At 45.0% G+C, this 22,682-nt stretch overlaps 1 protein-coding gene across 4 annotated transcripts in view; it reads right to left on the bottom strand.

Annotated features, from left to right (window-relative positions):
• Positions 1-1,969: 1,969 nt before the first annotated feature.
• Positions 1,970-22,682, bottom strand: part of SBF2 (SET binding factor 2) — a 2,983,421-nt gene continuing 2,962,708 nt past the window's right edge. For all 4 annotated transcript variants that reach the window (XM_069623660.1, XM_069623661.1, XM_069623662.1 and 1 more), the window contains one exon: positions 1,970-3,794. In XM_069623660.1, coding sequence (XP_069479761.1) covers positions 3,696-3,794 — 99 coding nt within the window. In that variant the 3' untranslated portion in view covers positions 1,970-3,695. The remainder of the gene's footprint in view (positions 3,795-22,682) is intronic.

Genomic DNA, 22,682 nt, shown 5'->3' with positions numbered 1-22,682 from the left:
TGTTTGTTATGTCAGGCCCTATGCAGTAAGAGACTGTTATTGAGAAAGAGGCTTTGGCAGAAGGCCTGGATACCTATGCTTTGAACTGCATCCTCGTGGCAGAGAAGCCAGAGTGTGTACGAAGCTCGTACGTGCTGTTGCGTCCCGTGCTGAAAACGTGGGGAAGGGAAGCCGTCTGCTCAACTATCCTGGCAAATTTCTTGAACACTTTTCTTTTTGTATACAATATTGTCCCACACAGTTTTGTATTTAGAAGTAAGGATTGCCAGTAGGTTTATTAGTATAGGCCCTTTTATTTTGATGGAGACTCGACTAGGACTGCATTATTATTATTATTTGATGGTCGTAGCTTGCTCCCATCCTTAGATTTAGTTTTATATGGGCATTCAACCAACCCATTGACGTTCAATAAACACCCTTGAACTGTGATCACTCGTGTCCGTCTTCACTGTTTGATACCATGCCTTCCTTACACTAGACACAAGTATCAATGTCATGATCCACAATGAGGCACCAAATGTAATGTCTATTCATATCCAAGATTGACATCTGCTCCTTCGAAAGTCTGAAACCTCCAAATTCTTACAGGGTGTCATAAAAGGAATACGTGCCTGAAGCAGCATCTGTGACATATGGAAAAAGGAACTGTAGTTTGGGGACCAATTTGGCTCCAGCTACATCACTTCTGGCACCAGTGAAACACTTGTGTATAGGCGCGTCATAAATGACAAACCATATCAGCGGCCCCTGTGACAATGTGACTGAGCTGGATGTAAGCCATGCCAGTGCCCCAGGGTGTCCAAAGATTTCCAAATCCAGTTTGTACCGTAGCAAAGATGAAAGGTGAGGAAATTGTGTCAGGAACCGTCCATTTGAACACAGATCACATGCTACTTTTAAATTTATTGCGGTGGTACCCCAACCGCACTCAAACATACGTAACTCTGGGGGCGGGGAGAAATCAAAGAGTAACACCTTGTTAGAAGACAATTGCTTTTCCAAATCTTCTCTTAGGCAGGAATAATAAGGTTTCCTTCATGTTGCCCTTTTCAATGTTCCACAATCTATTATTTTATTTGTGTTTAACAGGCACTTCATCAGACTACACTCTTTGGTTATTCAATGATAAGATTTAGGTGTGCATGCTTAACAGTGGGCTACTAATGGAGCACCCACTTGAAGAGGCCAAGCTACATGCTCCAGGTCTGTACTGATGCTCAAAGCACAGATTTTAAATATTCTCAAAAAGTAAGCCCTCAAACCACGCTGGTCATCACAGTGCTGAACACAACATAAGCCTGCAAATGCGACCAGATGAGTTCAGTTGAGGGGATCCTACCATCAATTTACTGTCTCGCCAGCATGGGAAGGGCGAATCTCATGTTGCTCATGTGCCTTGGCCATGTATGCCAAAGAAGCATCCCATTGCCGTGGCGTGTGTGAGGATAAAGAGAGCCCCCACTGGGCCACTCCCCAGGACCTTGTCTCTTCCTTCAGCCTGCCAGTCGCAAAAGCAGGCATTTGTGGGCAGATTTTTGTAATCCCATTTACTGCTTCTGCAAGCAAATAAACAAGACACAGCCCCCACCCAAACATTACAGATAATAGGCAATGGAGAGATGCAAACAGACATTGCATGGTTACGTTCAGAGAACATCAGCTGCAATCCAGAATGTCACGTACTGTAAAGTATTATTGTTGCTCCTTACAGGTGTCGTACATTTCATGCTAATAGCCCCCCAACAAAGCAAAATAAATAAATACACTAGAAATCTTCCTAGCCTTTCTGTCTAGTTAGGATTTATTCTCGAACAATGGATTATTATTAAAAACGATGAATTAAGGAATGTTGTTATGAGGGCTGGAAGACCCTACAAAAAAATGCATCTTTACACGCATTGTCCACAGGGCAGCAGCAAAATATAGGACCGTGTGTATGCCTTTTATACAATGAGAGCGAAGGCTGTGCTTTTTAAAAGAGGTATATTTATTACAATAGTTTTAGCGTTGACAGGTGGTATTACAGGTACATAAAATAGTTAAAATAACCTTGTTACCAAAAAAATAATGGTGTACATTTTCAAAGTGATTTACAACCCGATGGAATCAATATTTTACAAAGTACATGAAACAGTACCTCATGTACAAAGAAAATTATAAACAATGTGCAAAAAGCCATTTTCATAGGTGAAGATTTACAAAGGGAGCAAGATAGAAAATCCTTTTGACTGCCTTCATTTGAATATTTAACATGCATTAAAAAAGCAGCTCATTGTCCACGTTGTAAAGAACTGGAAGTTTGGACTGTGTTGTGTCGCCACAGTAATAAAAGATGCGTTGACGGAATGTCAACAATGTTAAGGTGGTCCTTTACATTGAGTCATTTGATTAGTTTTATATTACAAAACGACTTCTTTCAAAACATTCAAAAATACGAAATCATATATACAATACAAACTTAAAACATTAGTTGGATCATAAACAAGTTGACATTAAAAAAACGATCTAGCTATCGAAGGGCTGGCTATGTCATCACAAGTGGCTCTGGCTAAAACATCGAATACTTTTGGTCTCAAACAATACAACACTATGTTTAACAAGCAGATCGTACATACGTTAAAAACAATGAAAACATTCTTGTACTTTTATGTGCAAAAAGTGGTTTAAAGTATCAAAAACATCACACAGAAAAATATGTATGTACATATTTGATCTTGGAGGCAATGTTGCGTTACGTCAGAGCGAGCCGGGCTCGCAGAAATGTACTGTAAAAGGTTTAAGTGCAAGTGCTTGCATTACTGGTTAGTGCATTTTCATTTGTTTTTGTAACATTTGTATTTACAGTGAACAAATCGCATTGTTTCTTCATAAGTGTTCAATTTCTTTTTCTACAAAGTTGATCTACATGTTAATGGTAAATAACCAAATTCCAAAGTAGTGTTAAAAAAGGTTAATTTTGCACGATTTTCTGGTGTCTTTTTAAAATGGATGATTAGCCACAGGTAGCATAAAGCTTAATACTCGTTCCTGGCTTCATTGGGATGGCCTGGAATGTCACGACTTAGCAAGCCGTGCAGGGTAACTAGTGACGATAGGGAATCTAAATTGCAAACCTGGCAGAACTGTGTTTAGGCGAACTATTTAAATTCAAATGTACTATAAATGCATACATTGGCAGCACTCACAGGCACATGCACTGAAGACTCGTGGCCCTGGAATTCATTTAAACATGCCTTATCGGCCACAGCGTCAATGAGGTATTTTATTTTTACTATCCATTTTCCCGCCAAATTAATCCGTGCAAAATGTTAGATGACACCAATGACAGGAAATAAGATCATCATTGACTTTATGTCGAAACCGCTGAACCTGCTTTTCAGTTACCGACATTATTTTAGGTACGTTTTGTGTACGCTGCTGGTAAACAATCTTTGGGGACATACGAGGTCTTTACTGAAGTCTCCCCCAAAGGAAATTCCAGGCTTGGCACGTAAAATACAAATGACAGTAACCTAGCTGCCTTCAGGGCTTACAATTAGAAGTGTGACGTGCCACGTATTCTCTTCTATCAAACGACAGACTATTTATGTGCAGTAGCATTTCCTATTCTTTTCTTTATAAACAGGCTATTTCCTGAATAATACGCTTGGAATGTATTTGTTTTTCGAAGCTGCCATTGGTACGTGTCTTCCTGGTTACGCATCAGATATACAGCTCTGGATTCGGTCCATCCACTGTTGAGCACTTTGGGCATCCTGAGCACAGAAATTATACACACGTTTACTGGTTTTCACCTAAAAGAAAAGAACATAAGAACACATTTTACAACCTGAAATGAAGACAGAATGAGCAAAGAATACAAGATCTTTTTTGATCTACTCCTACAAAAAACTGCATTTGACAAACGCTGAAGTTTCATGCTATTTATATTGAAAAAGGGTAAAGAATTTGGAAACCGTGCATTTTGTACTTTGTCCTAAACCGCATTTAGACGTCACACCTTTTAGCTGTATTTACTAGGAGAGGAAGAAGAGCTTGCACAAGCAGCCCTGAACACAAGAGCATAGTGAGCTGAGCAATCCCAGTTACAACAAGAGAGTACAGGACAAGAGGGCGCAGGGCGAGACGGAACAATACAAACCTACAAAGCATACAATGGACAAATACAGGGAGCGCACAGTACATTCTAAACACACAGTAAACAGAGTGGGGGTTCCCTAGTGAGGGATGTTTCTGCTTCAGGGAAGTCATGGATCCTGATAAAGGGGTGATGGCCTGAATGCTAGGCCGAGGACCGTTCCAGTGGAGAAGAGCAAGAAGGATCAAGGAGTGAAAATAGGAGGTGGCGCACGGAGGACAGGGAACAGAGAGAATTGGGGATAGACAAGGGGTGGGAACTACAGAAAGAATAAACAGATTTTACTGGTTTTTGTTCATGCCCCCTCCAGCCCGACATCTGAACCAGAGATAGCAATGACGGGGACGGGGTGACCATGTGATACATCTGGCGACCCCTAAATGATGCCCATGCTTTTGAAGAGCAAAACGAATAATCCCTTAACACAAAGGTTAGGACAACAAACGTACCACTAGTTTAGTGCCATTCTGCACCGCCATTTGTCACAAGTTGCATTATTTTGGTCTGTTTGTTTCTTTCATACACTGTCTTCTGTATTAGCTTGTTTAAGGGTTGTAGGTCAAATGATCGAATTTAAATGGTCGACAGGACAAATGGTCGACACCAAAAGGTCGACAGGTCAAATGACCGAATAGTTTTTTTTTTCAAATTTCTTTTTTTTTGGGGGCTCCCCCCAACCCCTTTTTTTTTTGCTAAAAAACACTTTTTTCCCTAAACGAAAACCTAAAAAAATATATATAACTAAAAAAAAAACGCGATCATTTGACCTGTCGACCAAATTGTGTCGACCTTTTGGCTGTCAACCCTTTGTCTGTCGACCATTTGACTAGACACTGTGTTTAAGCACATGACTGATCTAGATATGGAATACATTGCTTACCTCTCTGAAATGTTCTTTCTGATGGATGGTCCACAGCCGCATTGCTTCTCTGCACAGAGGTAAGGGACCTTCTATCACCTCACTTGTTGAGGTACTGCATGGCCATTGCGCTGTCCATCAGGGCTAGCACACATTTGCACCTAGGGAAGGAAGGAAACCAGTGCAGGCCTGATCACCCGCCACTCCAGCAAATTGATGTGTTCTATACACACTTAAGGGCGTACACACTTAAAGGCACCACAGTATGCTCAGCATCAGACCTAACAGGTGAGCGCACCATCCCTTCAAGGATGCACCCAAGACCACGGTCAGTTGGGGTCACTGTTGCCGAAGCAATGCACCTTTCAGTAGGTTATTTTGCGTGGAGCACCAAAAGAGGTCTGAAGATGCATTGCTCGAGACCTTCATAAGAGGGCCGACTTGTTTCCCTGAAATAGAGATAATGGACAATGAAGTAGCACCTGAAGCAACCTCATGCACATCACAGCTTCTGGCAGCACCAGAATGCAGGAGGCCACGAGAGCCATCAAACGCATAAAGGCCTAGGCCGGGAACTGTTAGAGGGATTGGTAGACATGAACCATCTTGAAGATGTTCACCTTTAGACTCTAGGGCAGTAAGGCCCTGCCTAGTTGAGTGTCCAGGAACTGCATCAATAAATTGCAGGGATTGGGACGGCAAAACTTGGGACTTGAAGTTCATGATGAAGCCGAAACTGCAAGAGGCTGCACGTGGGGTACAGATGCACCGAAGCCTGGCCAGGTGAGTAAGATCAGACGAGCGAGTCATCCAGGTAGGGGAAGACATGGATGCTTTCCCCCTCCCGAGGCAAGCCACAACCACCTGCATCCGTTTGGTGAAAACCCTGGGTGCAGAAGAAAGGCTGAACAGCAGGACCTTGAAGAAGACCCACCACGAATCTCAGGTACTTCCATGTGCATATACATCTCGAGCACAGGAAGCAGGGATACTGAAGATTAGGATATACCAGCCTGTCCTGTAGAACAAAGTCCTGAAGGATCTGAGCTATACTGACCATCTTGAATGTGTCCTTGCACAGATCCAGATTGGGGTGTAGGCACCAGTACTAGATTGGAACCAGAAAATACAGCGAATACCAGCCTCTACCTCGTTTGGAGAGGGGTATAAACTGTGTGGGACCCTACCCCAGAAGCTGACAAGCCTTCTCTAAAAAGAGAGGGTCCAGAGGCAGACTGGACTGGTAGGGGGATGGTCCTTAGGGCATTCAAGAAAAGGGTGTCAATAATCCTGATTCACAACCTATAAGGCCAAACGTTGGATGTGTCACGATGACACACCTTGTTGAACAAGGATATGTATGAAGACCTCTTCACAGGGGATTTGTACCTGTTGGTGCAGATGGCACCAATACAGGTGTGGTGCCCTTCTCTCTACTCCACAACCTCTTACCCTGGTGGGGGACCAGTGTAGCTGTTGCTAACCCGAGAGCGCCTGTTCCCTGCTGCCACAGTCATAGGGAGGCAAGGGGCGAAACTCTTTTCATTAGCAGCAGGAGCGGATGGGTGTTGCAGTGCTAAGCAAAATTACTTTGCTCAGGTTTTGGATAACTGGAACACCATTCTTTTTGTTATGATGACGTGTATAAGAGCAGTAAGGACTGCGATTGGGTGAGCAACTCCTACTGAGGGAGGAGAGTCATCGTTACGCACAGATGAGCCTCTGTAGAGATGACTTCCTGGAGCGGTGGAGCTATGCTAAATCATGGAGCCAACAGTAGCATGGGAGAAGCGAGACCCACTAGCTGAAGGCTGAGAGAAGTGGTGCTCTGACCAAGCAAGAGGCTCCAGTCAGGAGACGGAGATGGAAAGAAAGAAGTCTTCACTGGTGGCACAATCACTGGAGAACAGTGGTGGGCCTGGTGCTCGGTAACAGATGCTGAGACCAGAAAAAGGAAAGGAGCTCATCTTCCCAGGCTCCACACATTAAGTGCCTTTGCTGACGAGACGAGTACTGACATGGAAGCGAAAGCTCCCAAAGTGAGGATGCCAGTGAGGGCTATAAACTTTGGTTTCCAAGCATGCCAAAGCCGACAAAGGTACGAGAGTTGGAGAAAACGGGCACACAACGAGGTAAAATATGGAGAAAGAGATGTGAACACTCTATATCAAGGTTGGAGAAGCCACCAACAGTATGTGAGCCTAAGAGAACCAAATGGGCACACAGCTTATGTAAATATGAGCAAAAGGGATATGTGTGCTGTATGCCAAGGCCGTGAAAGCTGACAGACATATGAGGAACGGATTAAGTCGGATGAACATACATCCCACGTGGAAAGTGCAAAAAGGCTAGATAAGCCAAATAGGGGACGGGAACCTGTAATACCCAAACAGGGTGATGGAGAAATTACTTACCGTAATGTTCTTTCTATGGATTCTTCTCCCGCAGATTCCTCATCTGAAAGATATTCTCTCCAGCTCTGCTGTTTCGGAAAACATTCGACACAGGGCGTAGTGGACCTTGACCCGGCCGTCGAACAGTCTTGCACGGCATCTGGTTGTCGGTTCCGGACATGACGTCAGACGGTGTAAAAATACCACGTCACAACGCCCCAACCTCAGTTTCTCCCTTTTTTCCCCCCCGAGCACCACATGCTGCATAGGAAATCGGAGAGAAGAAACGGGCAAATGAGTCCTTAAAAATGATATAACTATAGACCACTGAAGGAGGAACAATTGCAACAAACACTACAAGTAGCATCAGAAAAAAAAGATTTTTTTTTTAAACCTGTGGCAGAAAGATAGAAAACTGTCTCAGGGGACCATCACCAAGTCAACATGCAAGAGAAGATGCGTGCCAACCACCGACTTTCTAAACTGGGCTAGATGGGAGGGGATATGAGGAATCTGTGGGAGAAGAATCCATTGAAAGAACATTACGGCAAGTAATTTCCCCTTCAATGGATTGCCTTTCTCCCGCAGATTCCTCATCCGATAGACTCCCAAAGCAATAGATGAAGGAGGCAGGCAGAAGTTATACTAAGACATTTTGCAGCACTGTCCTGCCAAAAACCTGCATCAGCTGCACGAGTCACATCCAGACTATAGTGCTTAGCAAAAGTATGAAGGGGTGATTATGTCGTAGAGCGACAAATCTCCCAGACAGGGACTCCACTATGCAAAGCTGTTGATGCTGAGACTCCCCATTGTGGAATGGGTCCTGATGCCTGCTGGTAATTCCTTTCCAGTGGACTGTTAGCATTCCGCTATGCAGAAAATTATCCAGCAGGATAAAGTCTGCTTAGTTATGGGTAAGCCCTTACGGGCCAAGGTAAAGGCCACAAAAACCTGGTCAGCTCTCCTAAAATCAGGTGTCCTTCCAATATAAAAATTCAGTGCCCTTTTCGGGTCTAGGACGATGCAACAGTTCCTCCTGCTTAGAAGGTTGCGGAGGAGGGTAGAAGACCGGAAGGTCGATGGACATAGACAAGTGAAATTCAGAGACAACCACCTTGGGGAGAAAGCCAGGCCTTACCCTGAATGAAACTTTCTCCCGGAAAAAACACAGAAAAGGTGGCTTACAGCATAAGGCATGCAGTTCACTCACCCGCCTAGCGCATGTAATAGCCACCAAAAAGGCTGTTTTGAAAGCGAGAAGCCGTAAGGGACAAGAGTGCATAGGCTCAAAGGGAGCCGCCATTAGAAATGTCAGAACCAGATTAAGGTCCTAGTCCGGAACAACAAAGGGAGTTGCTGGAAACTTATTTCCAAGGCCTTTCAGGAATTGTGCTATTAGCTGGATCATAAAAAATTAGCCTTGATCCGGGGATCTTTTAAACACAGACCCGCCAAATATCCTTTGACTGTGGTGACCTGAAGGCCTGATGAAGCCAGTGACAAAAGGAATACCATCACTGAAGTGGTGGGGCGAGAGATGGGATCAATCTTGCGTTCCCTGCACCACGCTTCAAATCTTCTCCATCTGCACGCGTACAAAGATCTTGTAGACGGTTGGCGTGCAGCGAGTAACACCTCAAGCACTGCCTCAGAGCGGTCACAGTCATCCTATCTCATCCTCTCAAGAGCCATGCATGTAGGTTGAGGGATTCCGGGGTTGGGTGGCGTATCCAACCTTCTGACTGGGTTACTAGACCCAGACACCGAGGCAACCAGTGAGGTGGACAGATGGACAGATCCAAGAGGTTGGAGTACCACGTTCTTCTCACCCAGCCCGGTGTGATCAAGATCATTGTTGCTCGAAACCTCTTCAACCCCCAGAGAACCCATGGAATGACAGGAATCAGAGGGAACACGTAATGGAGAGGGAAGGTCCAATACACCAGAAATGCTTCCCCCAGTGTACCATTCACTGGGAATTCCCTCAAGCAAAACTGTTAACACTTCCTGTTGGACTATCCACTGCTGGGGTACCCCAGAGAGCAAAGACCTACTCTAGGACTTCCTCCCACACTTCCCACTCGTGCAAGACCATGCTCTGCCTGCTCAGAGCCTCTGCCAAGTTGTTCTGTGTACCCGCCAGATGAACTGCCGAGACTGAGATCCAGTTCTCCAGCAACCAGAACCAAAGTATCATCGCCTCCGTGCAGAGGGGCGGGAGTGCACACCACCTTGTTTGTTGAGATAGTGCATTGCTGCTGTGTTGTCTGTCAGAACGCGAGCATGCTTCCCGTGCAGAGACGGGGCAAACATTTTCAGGGCAAGCCTGACAACTCACAACTCCAGTCTGTTCATGTGCCACCTGGCTTCTGTCACTGACCAGAGGCCACTCACTGGCAAATCCTTGCAGCGAGTGTCCCAACCCTTCAGAAACGCATCTGTGACCACTCAGGTCTGAGGCCAGAAAGGTTCCTCCGCAATGAGGCTGTTGCTGTCAGCCCACCAGACAGGCCGTTGACCACTGATGCCGACACCATGAGGAGCTCAGAGAGTGCCAAGCTACTGAGACCACTGACCCCTCAGGAGCCATTGTAGGGATCTCATACACAACCTGGCCTATGGCACCAGAAAAATGCAGGTGGCCATGAGCCCTAGGAGGCACAGGAAGGTAGCCGCTGGTAGAGTGGCATTGTTCCAGAACAAGTCGACTATTTGTGTCAAGCGGACTACTCTTTCCTCGGGAGAGAAGGCCTTCCTCACCCAGTCATCTAGGACTGTTCTGATGAACTGGAGCCTCTGGACTAGTGTCATGTGGGTCTTCTATACATTTAAGGAGAAGCCCAGCTTCCCCTTGGATCAGCCAGTCATCCAGATATGGAAATATCTGTACCCTCAATCTCCTGAGGTGAGACGCAACTACCACCATGAGCTTAGGGAAGACCCTTAGGCCGGAGGTTAGACAAAAGGGAACCACCTTGAACTGATAGTGCATATCTCCTATGGTGAACCTTAGAAACTTCCTGTGCTTTCGATGGTTTAGCACATGGAAATAAGCGTCCTGTAAGTCTATCGACACTAGCTAGTCCTGTAGTCCGAGAGCATGGAGAATCTCTCTAAACGTCACCATCCTGAATTTGTCTATCCTCAACAACTTGTTCAAGGCCCTTACGTCCAGAATGGGACAGAGACCTCCTCCTCTCTTACGTACCAGGAATTACCGGGAATACCAACCCGATCCTCTCTGCTCAGGAGGTACCTCTTCCATGGCACCCTTCAACAACCGGTTCAGTTCTTCCTGGAGCTCCCTTCATGGTTGGATTGGGGGTGGGGGCAGTCTGTACTGTGGTTTTCTTACATATGGCAGACAATAACCCCTTTGAATGAGCTGAAGAGCCCAGCCATCGGAAGTAATTCCCTGCCACTGGAACAAATGCTCTGTCAATGGTCCTCCAACTGGTGCGCTGTGTGAGGGGAAAATCAAAGCAGCTTTGAAGGCTGGGTTGCCCCCGCTGCTAATGCTGCCTGCTGGCCTCTAGAAGCTCCTCTGCCCTTTCCAGAGCCCAAGAAACATTTCTGCCCTTGCCTGGCCGGTGGGAGCTGCGTGCTCTTGCCATAAGGAGCATATCTCCTGTAGCCCCGTCCCCTAGAGGTAAAGCTAAATGCAGGTTTGGCTAAGAAATCGTCGGCTTTCTGGTCGAATAGAAGATCTCCCTCGAAAAGCTTGTCCAGAAGCTTGACTTGGACATTAGGCAAAAAACCACACGTTTTTAAATAGGCCTGTCTTTTTAGTGTTATGGCTGACACCTTAGATCAGCCCACACAGTCGGCGATGTCCAGGCCCATTCGCAGCAACGGTCTGACCCCCTCTTTCCCATCCTCCACTAGCTATAGGAAGCCCTCACGCATTTCTCCTTCTGGGACATACTGAGTAGCATTTTCAACTGCTGTCCATAGACCAAAGGAGTACTTGGCAAAACTGCTTGCCACATTTGTAGATTTTAGGGCCATACTGCCTGAAGTAAATGCTTTCTTCGCTAAGGCATCAACTTTGTTAGCTTCACTGTCGGGAGGCAGAGTGGACGTGGAAGATGCAGATCTAGACGAGACAGTAGGAGCTTGCATAACAAGCCCCTCCACGGAAGGGTGAGAGGAGAGGTGTGAGGGGTCTTCTTTAGCTGGCCTCTATTTCCTGGAAATGGCAGAGCTGACGGGAGGAATGGAACAAGGGTTTTGCCACATAATTGTTAAAGAATCAGCAATGGCAGGGTTTGAAGGGGTTGTATACGAATTGTACGAATGACAATTGACCTTCTGCACAATTGACCAAATCTAAACGGTCAATTAGGATATATATGCGGGGGGAAAGCCTAATCCCCTTATATTATTATTACCCCAACCCAACCCATTATATATATATATAAAAATTACCATACAGTCAATTGTGCAGAAGGTCAATTCGGACCACCGTTATTCGAACAATTGTATCATTCGAACAATTGTAAACAAACAATTCGGGTAATACCTTTGAAGGCATATTGCGTTCTGTGGTGAGGCCTTCATCTAAAATGTCAGTAAGGTCATAACCTTGTATGGGTGCCACTGAGGAATGCAATCCCATGGTGTCAATAAACCCTTCTACTAAAGCCCTGAATTTATAAGTATTATGAAGATAGGGCTGGATCGCCGAAATGTGAGGTCTGGAGAAGTGCCCAGACCGCTGGCGTCATAGAGGCCTTGAGCCAGCTGCAAACACTGATTTGGGTCATCAAAATAATCAACCCCTCCTGAACCCAGGTAAATAGGGTTGACATCCCCCTGATCTTCAGTGTCATTACTGGCAAAGATACCTGCCAGTGTATCAAAAAACGTGGGCCGGGTTTGTGGGGTCAATGTTTTCTCGACAACCGTCGATGTTGAGGGTTTGTCTCTCTGAGTCGATATGGTGGATGTCAGTGTCTCGAGACGCCATAGCGTTGACATCCTTGGATGCACAGGGTTGATCCGGCTTCCATCGAACCTCTTTCGGTGTCGAAAGATTTATGAGCGCCAACACTGTCGGTCGCGGGGCACTAGAGAGGACGGATATAACAAGCGCTGCTCTTGGCTCCGAAGCCTGCAGCGTGGGGGGGTAACCCCTGAGCCCCTATCCACCTTCGCAGAAGACATTACTCGCCTCCTCACTGATAACACTAAGCCAGGATCACAAATTATCCTAATGGGTGATCTGAACCTAGGCTTTCAGGATCCGAAAGATGTCAAGGCGTTAGCCCTTGCTAATGCAATCTCAGAATTAGGCTTTGTACATTGCATCACTGAACCCACTCACAACAAAGTAAGGACTCTAGATTGGCTGCCCGACCTCAATTGCGACATAAACATCCTCTCTTGCACACCGTGCACCTGGTCAAACCATCACCTTATCTCATTCACTTTAAAGGAAGGCAATCAGCGCAACAAACAGAACCTTTCTCCTCCTATATGTACGAGGAATAATCGGAACGTAACAGTGGAGAAACGATTACCTTTGTTACAGCCGATCATCAACGTCAATACCACACACTCGGACTCCACTGTCTTAGCTGATTTATACAACAACACTTTACTCAATGCCATTAATACTACAGCACCATGCAAATTGCGCAAAGCCAAACCCTGTGCGCATTTAAACTCGTGGTACACCCCACACCTTAGGGCTCTACACAAAACCAAGAAAAGCAGAGGCTCTTTGGAAGAGTCTCCCAACAGCCTTCAACGAAGATAAATTCTCAATAGCATCCCTCAATTACATAGAGGCTATATTACAAACCAAAAGAGACACTTACAAGAACCGCATCATTCAAGCCAAATCCAGCATGAAAGAACCTTTCAATATACTAAGAGAGTTGGAATCCCCGGCTTCACCACCGGACACCTGCACTAAAGCTATCACCTGGTATACTAATATTCAGAAAGCATTACTGGATAAAACAACAACGCTGCAAGATAAAATAGAAACTAAAAAATCTGGTCTCTTCTCTGTCACTCCTCAACCCACCTCACCAGTTCCATACCCGAATACCCACAAACTATTTAACTTCTCCCCTCTGCCTATTAACGATGTCGAGGACATAATCAATAAACTAAAACCCTCAAGATGTCAGGGAGACATCTGCCCTGCTCCTATCATCAAAGAGGCAGCTAAGAAACTGGCTCCGTTCATCACCTCCCTAATTAACGCCTCATTCGAAAGAAGCACAGTCCCCACCAACCTAAAAGATGCCTGGGTCCATCCACTACTAAAACAGCTGACTCTATACCCAAACACCCCCACCAATTACAGACCAACCACAACGGTACAATTTCTACTGAAAATTCTGGACAGAGCAGCCTACTTGCAGATTCAAGAACATCTAGAAATAAATAACCTCCTAGGTCTCAGGCAATCAGGCTTTAAACCCAGACACGGTACGGAAACAGCTCTGATCGACCTTAAAACACAAATCAAAGATTTAAAAGACAAAGGCAAACTTGCCCTCCTTCTATTATTAGATGTGTCGGCTTTATACGACCTAGTAAATCAATTAATAGTTACTGTAGTGACTAATGTACTCTTAGTCCATAGTCCCCTTTCCTCCATACTGCATGGGCGTCCCTCGCTAGAGACAGACAGTACCTTTTTCACCAGAAAAAACCTTCTTCCCTTTAAATTTAGAGGCATGCAGGGGCGCGGCCCTGGGAGCACGCACTCCCCTGACTCCGCCCACCAGCAGCACGCCTCAGTCCCCATTGACGTGTCAACAATATTAACATTGCCTAATGACACCAGTATTTGGGGGGAGGATGGTGGGACCTATGGAGGAAAGGGTACTATGGACTAAGAGTATGTTAGTCACTACGGTGAGTAACTATTAATTACTCTTACGTCCCATCCCCATTCCATCTCTAACGTTATATAATGTGTTCATGAAGCCTCTGTTCGATGACCTTGACTATTTGGGTGTCACCTACACTAATTACGCGGATGACACCCAAAAACTCATCCCCATCACCGGAGACTACAAAACTGACACTAAAGCACTCAATTACATCTACCTTATCATACAAGCTGGATGGCTAAGCATGGACTGTGTCTTAATGTCTCCTCTTAGGATCCCAACCATAATTCAATAAACTAGATGGACAGTTTAACTCCTTCAATATAAATGGTGACATCATTAAGGTCTCCAAAGATGTGAAAACACTAGGCATCTATATATACTCAGCATTAAATCTAACAAGATAAATTAATGCAACAGCCTCCGCTACAGCCTACACCTGTACATTAATTACGGCCTGTAGACCGTTCCTAACCACAGCCAATTGTATTTCCATAGCCAGAGCATAAGTCCTATCTAAACTGGACTATTACAATGCGATTTACCTTGGAAGCAACCAACGAAATATAAAAAAGATGCAAGTAATTCAAAACAGCGCCATCAGATCACGGTTGAATATCCCGAGAACTCAACATATATCTGAATTTAGACGTAACTTGAACTGGCTCTTGGTCAATCAAAGGATTGCATTTGGAACTTTGTCACTCACACACAAATGCCTGGAGAACCTAGATAATTGACCAACAATTTCACACGCAACATCTCAGATCGTCCTACCAGATCTGCACAGTCACATTCCCTCAAGAGTCCCAGGTCCAGGCTTCAGAATGCAGGCAGTAGCAGCTTCCCCATTCTAGCAGCTAAATTGTGGAATACCCTACCCGCTACCCTAAGTACAGAACCTTCCTAGCATTTATTCAGGAGTAATGTAAAAATGTGGCTCCTCGTGCAAGAAACCTAAATATTTTTTCTCGCCACCTGCTTATCTTCATGTATTCCTGTGTTGCACTTAAACTTGATGTATTTTACTAACCTGTATTTAACCACGTAACATATGTATAAGTAAGAAATGCGCCCAGATGCCTCCGGGCTTGGTGCACTTTACAAATAAATAAAATACAAATACAACAAAAATAAGTGGGGGTAACTGTACAGTGTTCAAGGGCAGTAAATAAGGGTCCTGGAATCCTATGGTTGACAAGGCTGGCCAAAATTAGAGTTAAAGGGCACAGGAAAGGTGGCGGCGTGCTCACAGGAGGGGGCTGCCTTAAAAGACAGAGCAGTGGGGCCACTGGAATGCCAGAGTTTGTTCTTGAGCCCGAGGAGGGATTTGAAAGGTTTGTCAAAACGTTTGGTTTCAGAGTGCTCGACTAGAGACAAAGCGCTTGAGGTTGGAGTTATCAGCATGACCTACCGAAAGGCAAGGAATGGCATGGATGGAAATAGAATGTGAAATATTCAGCAATGCTGCAAGTGAACAAGTGACAGCTGATGCAAAGGAGGAAGCGAGAAATAGCAATAAGAGGGACACTCGTGTGTATTACCCAATTTGGTCTTTTTTTATCATTTGCCTTTTTGACCTGCTTTTTGCTGTACTTTTTTACTATCTTCATTTTTTGCCTACATTCACATACACTTACCTGAAAACCTTGGAAACGTACAATGTTTAGTTCTCTCGCCGTCTGGATCCCTTTTCTGTTCTTTAATCCGTTTCAGTTTGTTCTGAGAATATCTAACATGAGGAGCAGGGGTTGCAGGGGTGTCCCCCGCTCCCTATACTCGGTATCTGCGGCCTCGGGGTATGCGGGTGTACCCCGCATCCTGAACTGAACGGTCAACATGGGGGCCCGTCCGTGGGCAGTTCACACAGACAAACCAGCTGCCACCAGAGTCTGCAGCTGGGGGGCAGGAGATGTTGGGGGGGGGGTGTGGAGACCCGTCACTAGAACTAGAATGTACACAGAATGCAGGTGGATCTGTCACAGCAGGTGAGTCACCCAGTGAAGGGGCACAAAAAGGCTATGGGTGCACATACGCTCAAGCCTAGGTTTTGTTTTTGTGTGACACACTCATCATAAATGACACACATACTTCGGTAAGTTTCTATACTTTTATTTGAAAAATAAACCATTCTAGAACGGTTTCTTTTTAAAATAAGAGTAGCACAGTGGAACTTTAAAAAAAAAAAAAGGTATTTGTGCGGCAAACTCAAGCGCTGCAACACCCTTTCCTGTGTCCATATTCAGATAACTCCTTACCCGTGTGGTGAGCCTCTGTAGTCCCTGGAGCGTCCTAATGCCAGAACAGTGATCCGCTAGTGTGACTGTCCCTGTGGTTAATGAGATGGAGCTCTCGGGGCAAGTAAAGTAGCGGGAAATAAAGTGAACACGTGAGAGGTGGCAGGGGCAGGCCAACCCACCATTTAAAAAAAACAAAGATATAAAGGAGGAGGTGCACAGAGGTGGGTGAATGACAGAGGGTACAAATTGTGCTTAAGGCAAAGTACAGTACCTTTTCGAGCAGAGTTAAGGAGTATAGAGGGAGTCCTAGGAGGAGGCTGGAGCAGTAATCCAGCCTTCCAGGGACAAGGATGGTGAAGAGTGCCTTGGTGGAGTGAAAAGTGAGGCAGGATGACTCTCATGGATGTTCAGGAGGTTATGACAGAGAGCCTTTCTAGTGAAGATACTGAACTGTTGGAGTTTCAAAATACTAGTAAAAATGGTATTACGCAAATTGATCGAATACCAATTTGACCTACTCAGAATTCACCTAATTCTTTGGGTTGAATTTGTTAGGTATTTTGGTTAATTCTTTTATTAAATATAGATGTGGGATGATGTAAGGGAATACCTTAAGATAGGGGAAAGTGGAGGGAGGGTGGTGGATGGCACCACTTGCATTAATTAAAAACATTGAAAAAAAGAAAAAGAAAATCTAACAAAAAATGCTGTCAATTCTCTAGTAGGTCAATTTGTTTCTATCAAACCACAGTAATCCATTAAAAAGAACCACGTTGGTGGACAGGGTGATGGATGAAGCATTGAAAGCCGAGGGGTAGATCACTTACATTTTGGAAAGGTATCATGCAGCAGAGTAGCATCCAGTGATGTACAGGTGAAAAGCAGTCAGTAATGCAGGATACTAGCTCATGAGTGAAGCAGGGGGGTGAGAAGAAGATTTCTTTCTCAGTAAGGAGATGAAAGGAAAAGCTAAAGGAGAAGACGAGTATGTTGTGGTGAGAAGTGTAGAGAGTGTATAGGTGGGGATAATGGGCAGGCCCTTGAGGGTCCCAGACTTAAACAGGAGCATAGGAAGATGTGTCCACAGTCCAGGAAATGGAGACTGAATGGCTGGCAAAAAAAGAAATCCACGTAAGCACAGTGCCCCAAAAGCTGATTTGAGGAAAGCGGTGTGGTTGACAATGTAGAATGCTGCAGATGGCTCAAGAAGGATGAGGAAATATGAAAGATGAAACTGATGAGCAGTAGTAGGGAAGTTAGAGATGTGGGTATTCACTGTTTACATAGTGTTATGGGCTGCTGAACTCAGATTGAAGGGGGTCAGTGAGTCTGTTCAATTCCAGGTAGGTGGTGCCACAGTTGAAGCCTACCCGCTTTGAGATTTTGAAATTGTGGGGAAGATTAGTTGGCTAGGTTGTTGAGGTCAGTCGCAGGTTTCTGTAAAATAGGTTTGGCATTGTCCACCTTAAAGGAGGATGCAAAGATCTCAGAGAACAGGGAGAGGTTGAAGTGAGGGAAAAGGAAGGTGCTTATAAGAGATGCCAGCTCCTTGAAATTCCGGGATGAATAGATCAACTGGAGCACAGGATGTTTTAAGAGATTAAAGGATGGAAACTGCTTCTGTCAGAGCAGTAGGTGAAATATCAGAGGGAGGAATTAGGGAGGGTTGTTGAAGATGGAGAGAAATGGGGAGGGTTAGAAAGCAGAGTGGTCAGTGTGTCCAGAATTTTAGTAGAGATGTAGCAAGCAAACACATCGTCAGAGAGAAAGGATTGGGTGGAGCAAGTCTGGGAGGAAAAACAAAGTACTGGGAAAGGCTGTGGGGGTGCAAATAAATAGAAGCAAGAGGTCAATGTACAAGTATGACTTTGCAGGTTCAAGAGCAAATCAAATAAAGTAGATAATACTTATAAGGCAAAAGGTTGACCTCATCTGCAGGATGGTTTAGATGACAAAAGTTTGAGGGCGAGTGTGGCAGGGAGTGAAAAAGCAAATGGGATAGTGATGCTTGAAGGGAGACAAGAGGAGGAGCAACAGTTAGAGTAACAATCTGTCGAGCAACTCAAAGGTTGTTTAGGAGCAGGGGCGAGGATGGGAACAGAGTGAGATCACATAAGAGGAGTGGGATTAGCATGCCCATTTGAGGGCCAATCGGAGTAGCAAGCAGCTGAGGGCCGCCTGGAGTCCCTTGGTGAAGGGTATAGTGTGATTAGGGAGGGTGGGAACAGGTAGAGAGAGAGAGAGAGAGAGAGAGTGTGGTGTGCTGATGATGCCAATAGCTATCAAAATTACAGTTCCATAGGTAAATAGCAAATTTACCTATGGACCTAGTGACCTAAACAAAAAAGTACACAAGTCACTAACCGTCAAAATTAATAGTTCAAATAGGTCAATAGATTCAGTTCAACTTTTTAAACTTTTCTTTGTGTATTACTGGATTGTAATACCAATTCAGGGGATGTGATCCTAGGCTAGAGTTTGAATGATATGTCTTTAGCAACATTAATCCGAAGAGAAGAATGCATTTTGACTTCCTATAGGAGGAACATGACAGAAAATGGTACAGAGAAGATGTACACAGCATGGTGCTCCTCCATCTGCTCCTACCGTGAAATTCTGGCCACCTTTATAGTTTTGGTAATAGGATGAAGGGATTATTTGGTGCTCTGATTGGCTAGCTCTTTCTGGGTTTCAACAGAACTTACTGGCCTTGGCCACACCTTCCTTTTTGGGTACAGCCTCCCACTCCAATCCAGGTAACAGGAGTTTTCTGAAGGTTCAGTCCAAGTCCGACTCAGACCCATCATATTTTGCTCAAGCAAGAAGTCATGGCGGCGTTGTGCCAGTGCACTCCCTGCCAATATCATGGGGAACTGGCTCTTTAAAGCCGCACTCTACCTGTCAAGTTTGCAAGGAACTGGCTCTACCTTCACTGTTCTTGAGCATTTGACAGAGTGCTTCTTTTCACTGTCACACCATGCGCAAGCTCTTGGACTTTGGTCCAGCCATATGTTTTGCTTCGAAGCTCCATCTGCAACCATATTGGGCTTTGTCCACTGGGTGCAAACCACACTGGGACTCTGTGCATGGACCTGCAGGCCATGTTCAAGATAAGCAACATGTGTTTCCTCTCTCTCCAGCTGCCTGCTCGTGTGAGATTTCTATACCTGCTGTGAAGTTCCTGCTGGATTCTTTTGATAGGCACATGTTATCTAAGCATCTCAGGCCAACAAAGGGAGGTCTGAGGGATCTCCAACTTGACACCTTCAGTGGTCACATAGCAGGTAGCTCAGTTTGGCAGCATGAGGGCACAGTGAAACTGTTACAGTTCCATCCCATCTTGAAAGCTCTGTGATCCATTAACCACCCTTTCTAAGACTACATACCGAAGAGAGTAGAACATTCAGTAATTAATTATGACCCAGAGTCAAGTGAAAACATGTAACTTTCAATACCTCTCTAGCTATATACAAAAGACCACAAAGCATGTTTCAACATTTTGATTGTCCTCCGAGTTTGTTAACTCCTTTCAGAATAAACCTTCTGTATTTCCACAAACTTGACCTCTTATAGATTCTTAATTTATGTTCACCGCCTCTGCTCCATCAAGAATGAAATCACTTAGTTAGACATAGTTAGTGAATTAAAGAAGATCACCTAAGCAGTGTATGTAACTCAGTGTTCTGCATGAATACTTTGTAGGACCAGAGTCTGGTATTCTACTAGGGGGATAGAGTATTAGGGTAAGAACGTTTATAGCTTTCACACCCTGGCTGGGTGGCAGACATGGGCTTTAACAGCCCGCCAGCCGGAGCTTTGGTAGGCCCGAGCTCTGAGCTGCGGGCCGGTAAAGCCCATGTCCGCCCCCCAGCTGATGCATGAAAGCGATTTGCACCCTGGGATTTACCGGGCTGCAGATAGTTTTCTTTTTTTTTTTCATCCGACGGGTGTTCAGCTCAGCGCAATCCCATCTTCCGTCACAGAAAAAACAAATGTAAAACCAAATTGCACCTCCATTGAAATGGAAAAGGGAATAGGTCCCTTTTTGGAGGATGGCGGTTATAGAAAACATGTTCCAACATGGCTGTCTTCATCAGACAAAGGACCTAGTCCCTTTTCTATTTCAGTGCCGGCCAGACAGGAGGAGCTCAGGGACCAGAGCGCAAGGGTCCAGTCCCGCAGGTAAGTGGGGGGGGGAATAGGGTGATTTGGGGGTTGGGGAGGCAACAGGGAGTGGCGCCCTTTTGCCTCCCCACATTAGAGAAAAAAAAAGTAAAAAGTGCCACCCGCGGAAGTGCCTCGGGTGGCTGGAACAGCCGCCAGGGATTACGTATCCTCACCCGCTGTTACAGCCCCCTCATTGGTTGGCTCACCCTCCTCAGTGCGAATCTCCTTTAAGAGCCCCCTTGAGTCAGTGAACTGTTAACAAATAATACATTTCAGCCATAAAAACAGTACATTTCAGCCATAAGTAGGGTGCCCTCACACTATCTCTAGATTAAAGCGAGCCAGATCTGGTGGGACCAGCTTTCCAGTCACTGCCGCCAAGAACTGTAACGCTCTACTCCTGTCCCTAAAATCCAAACATTCTTACTAGGTCTTCTGAAAACAGCTCAAAACACTACTCTTCTCCATGAACCTGCCACTCTTGAGACAACTTTGGACCTAGTGAACTATGGCATCGTTTTGGCCATAATCACCTGTAACAAGTGTCTTGATATCATTCCGAACACCAAGCACGATGTCCCCATATGTAACATGTACTGTTCTTTGTAATGCCGCCTGATTTGTCCACTCACTACCAATTCCTATATACCGTATGTAAGTATCCTTCATGACCTTATGTAACCAGCGCCTTGATGCCTTCGGGCTAAGTGCGCTCAACAAATGAATAAATAAATAAAAGCGTGTATAGCTTGCTCCACAAAAATATATAATTTGGGGGCCAATCAAGCTTATGGAAGCAAACAAATAATAGGAAAAGTCGTTTCGTCCTTATACTAACTTTTAAGATAACTCTACTAATATTCAATGAATGTTTAAGGATTGCAAGCAAAATTTAGCTATTTTTTCAAAATCATCTGGGACAATCAGGTCAGTAAGAGGTTTTGTGCTCGATATCCTGATACTAGTCACAAAGTGGAAGTTTTCTATTTTTACATTTGCTGTTCAGTCCTCGGAAGTTTATGTCATGTGTTGGAATTTTAAGGACCCCACCCATTATTCATCAGTTCGAATGCACGGCCCGGGGGACATCTGGCAAATTTCCCTGAATTTTCTACAGCTTGGAAGAATGTGTTTTTTAATCCAATCTTCTGCTTTTAATCAGCATTCAGGATTATTTAAAGGATCATTACACAATGTGTTCACTACTGACACGCACACTTCAGTATCCATCAATATAGCGTGTCAACAGGGAAGCAAGCCGCCTGCCTAGCCGCAGACGTTCCCATTAAAGTATGCTTGAATTGCTTAGCGAGTGGAAATTCATTTATTCACTTCAACTTTCACAAGCGGTACAAGAGAAGCACTTCTCGGTCATAAAAAGTGTTGGTAACATAATTACTGAACCTTTTTTAATGCACCACCAAACTTGTAATGAGGCCCTATGTTCCTAGTTAGTTGAGTTTAGAAAAGGCGAAGTGGGCGCTATATACAGGAGACTTTGTTTAAGCGTCAGAAGTATGCTTGGCACTACATTCCTAAGACTGTCTTTAGCAGGGCATGCCAAGAAGCAAGCTAGTCACTGTATCCTTGGAACTACACTCAGAAGGAGGGTGCTGAGCAGCATGGTGGGTGCTGTATCCCCGAGACACTGCCTGGGTGTCAAGAAGCGAGCTGGGCGCTATGCCACGCACTGTAGGGCAGCAAGCAGACAGAGAACCAGAGGGTTAGGCATATCCTTGGCAGACAGGAAACCCATATGCACCGTTGTTAACCCTGCCCTACATCTTCTGTTGATATTGCTTGTAGAGAAGCACAGTCCTAGGTCCTTTCGCCATTTAAAGCAGCCATCCTGCTCTGGTAGTCTACCGCAGATGATTAGAACTGCTTTCTTAAATGTGATGGGACTTCTCCAGAAAACAAGGTAGAACTTCAGCGCTTGCAGATCAGCCGAACATGACATGGCACTTAATCGCATTCATGTGATCGTGTTACTTGGAACCTTGGAATACTGGATAATTTCCGTACAGA

This window comes from Ambystoma mexicanum, chromosome 11 (genome assembly GCF_040938575.1).
Source record: "Ambystoma mexicanum isolate Mex_15411 chromosome 11, UKY_AmexF1_1, whole genome shotgun sequence".
Lineage (NCBI taxonomy): Eukaryota > Metazoa > Chordata > Amphibia > Caudata > Ambystomatidae > Ambystoma > Ambystoma mexicanum.
This window is presented reverse-complemented; position numbering and strand designations above follow the sequence as displayed.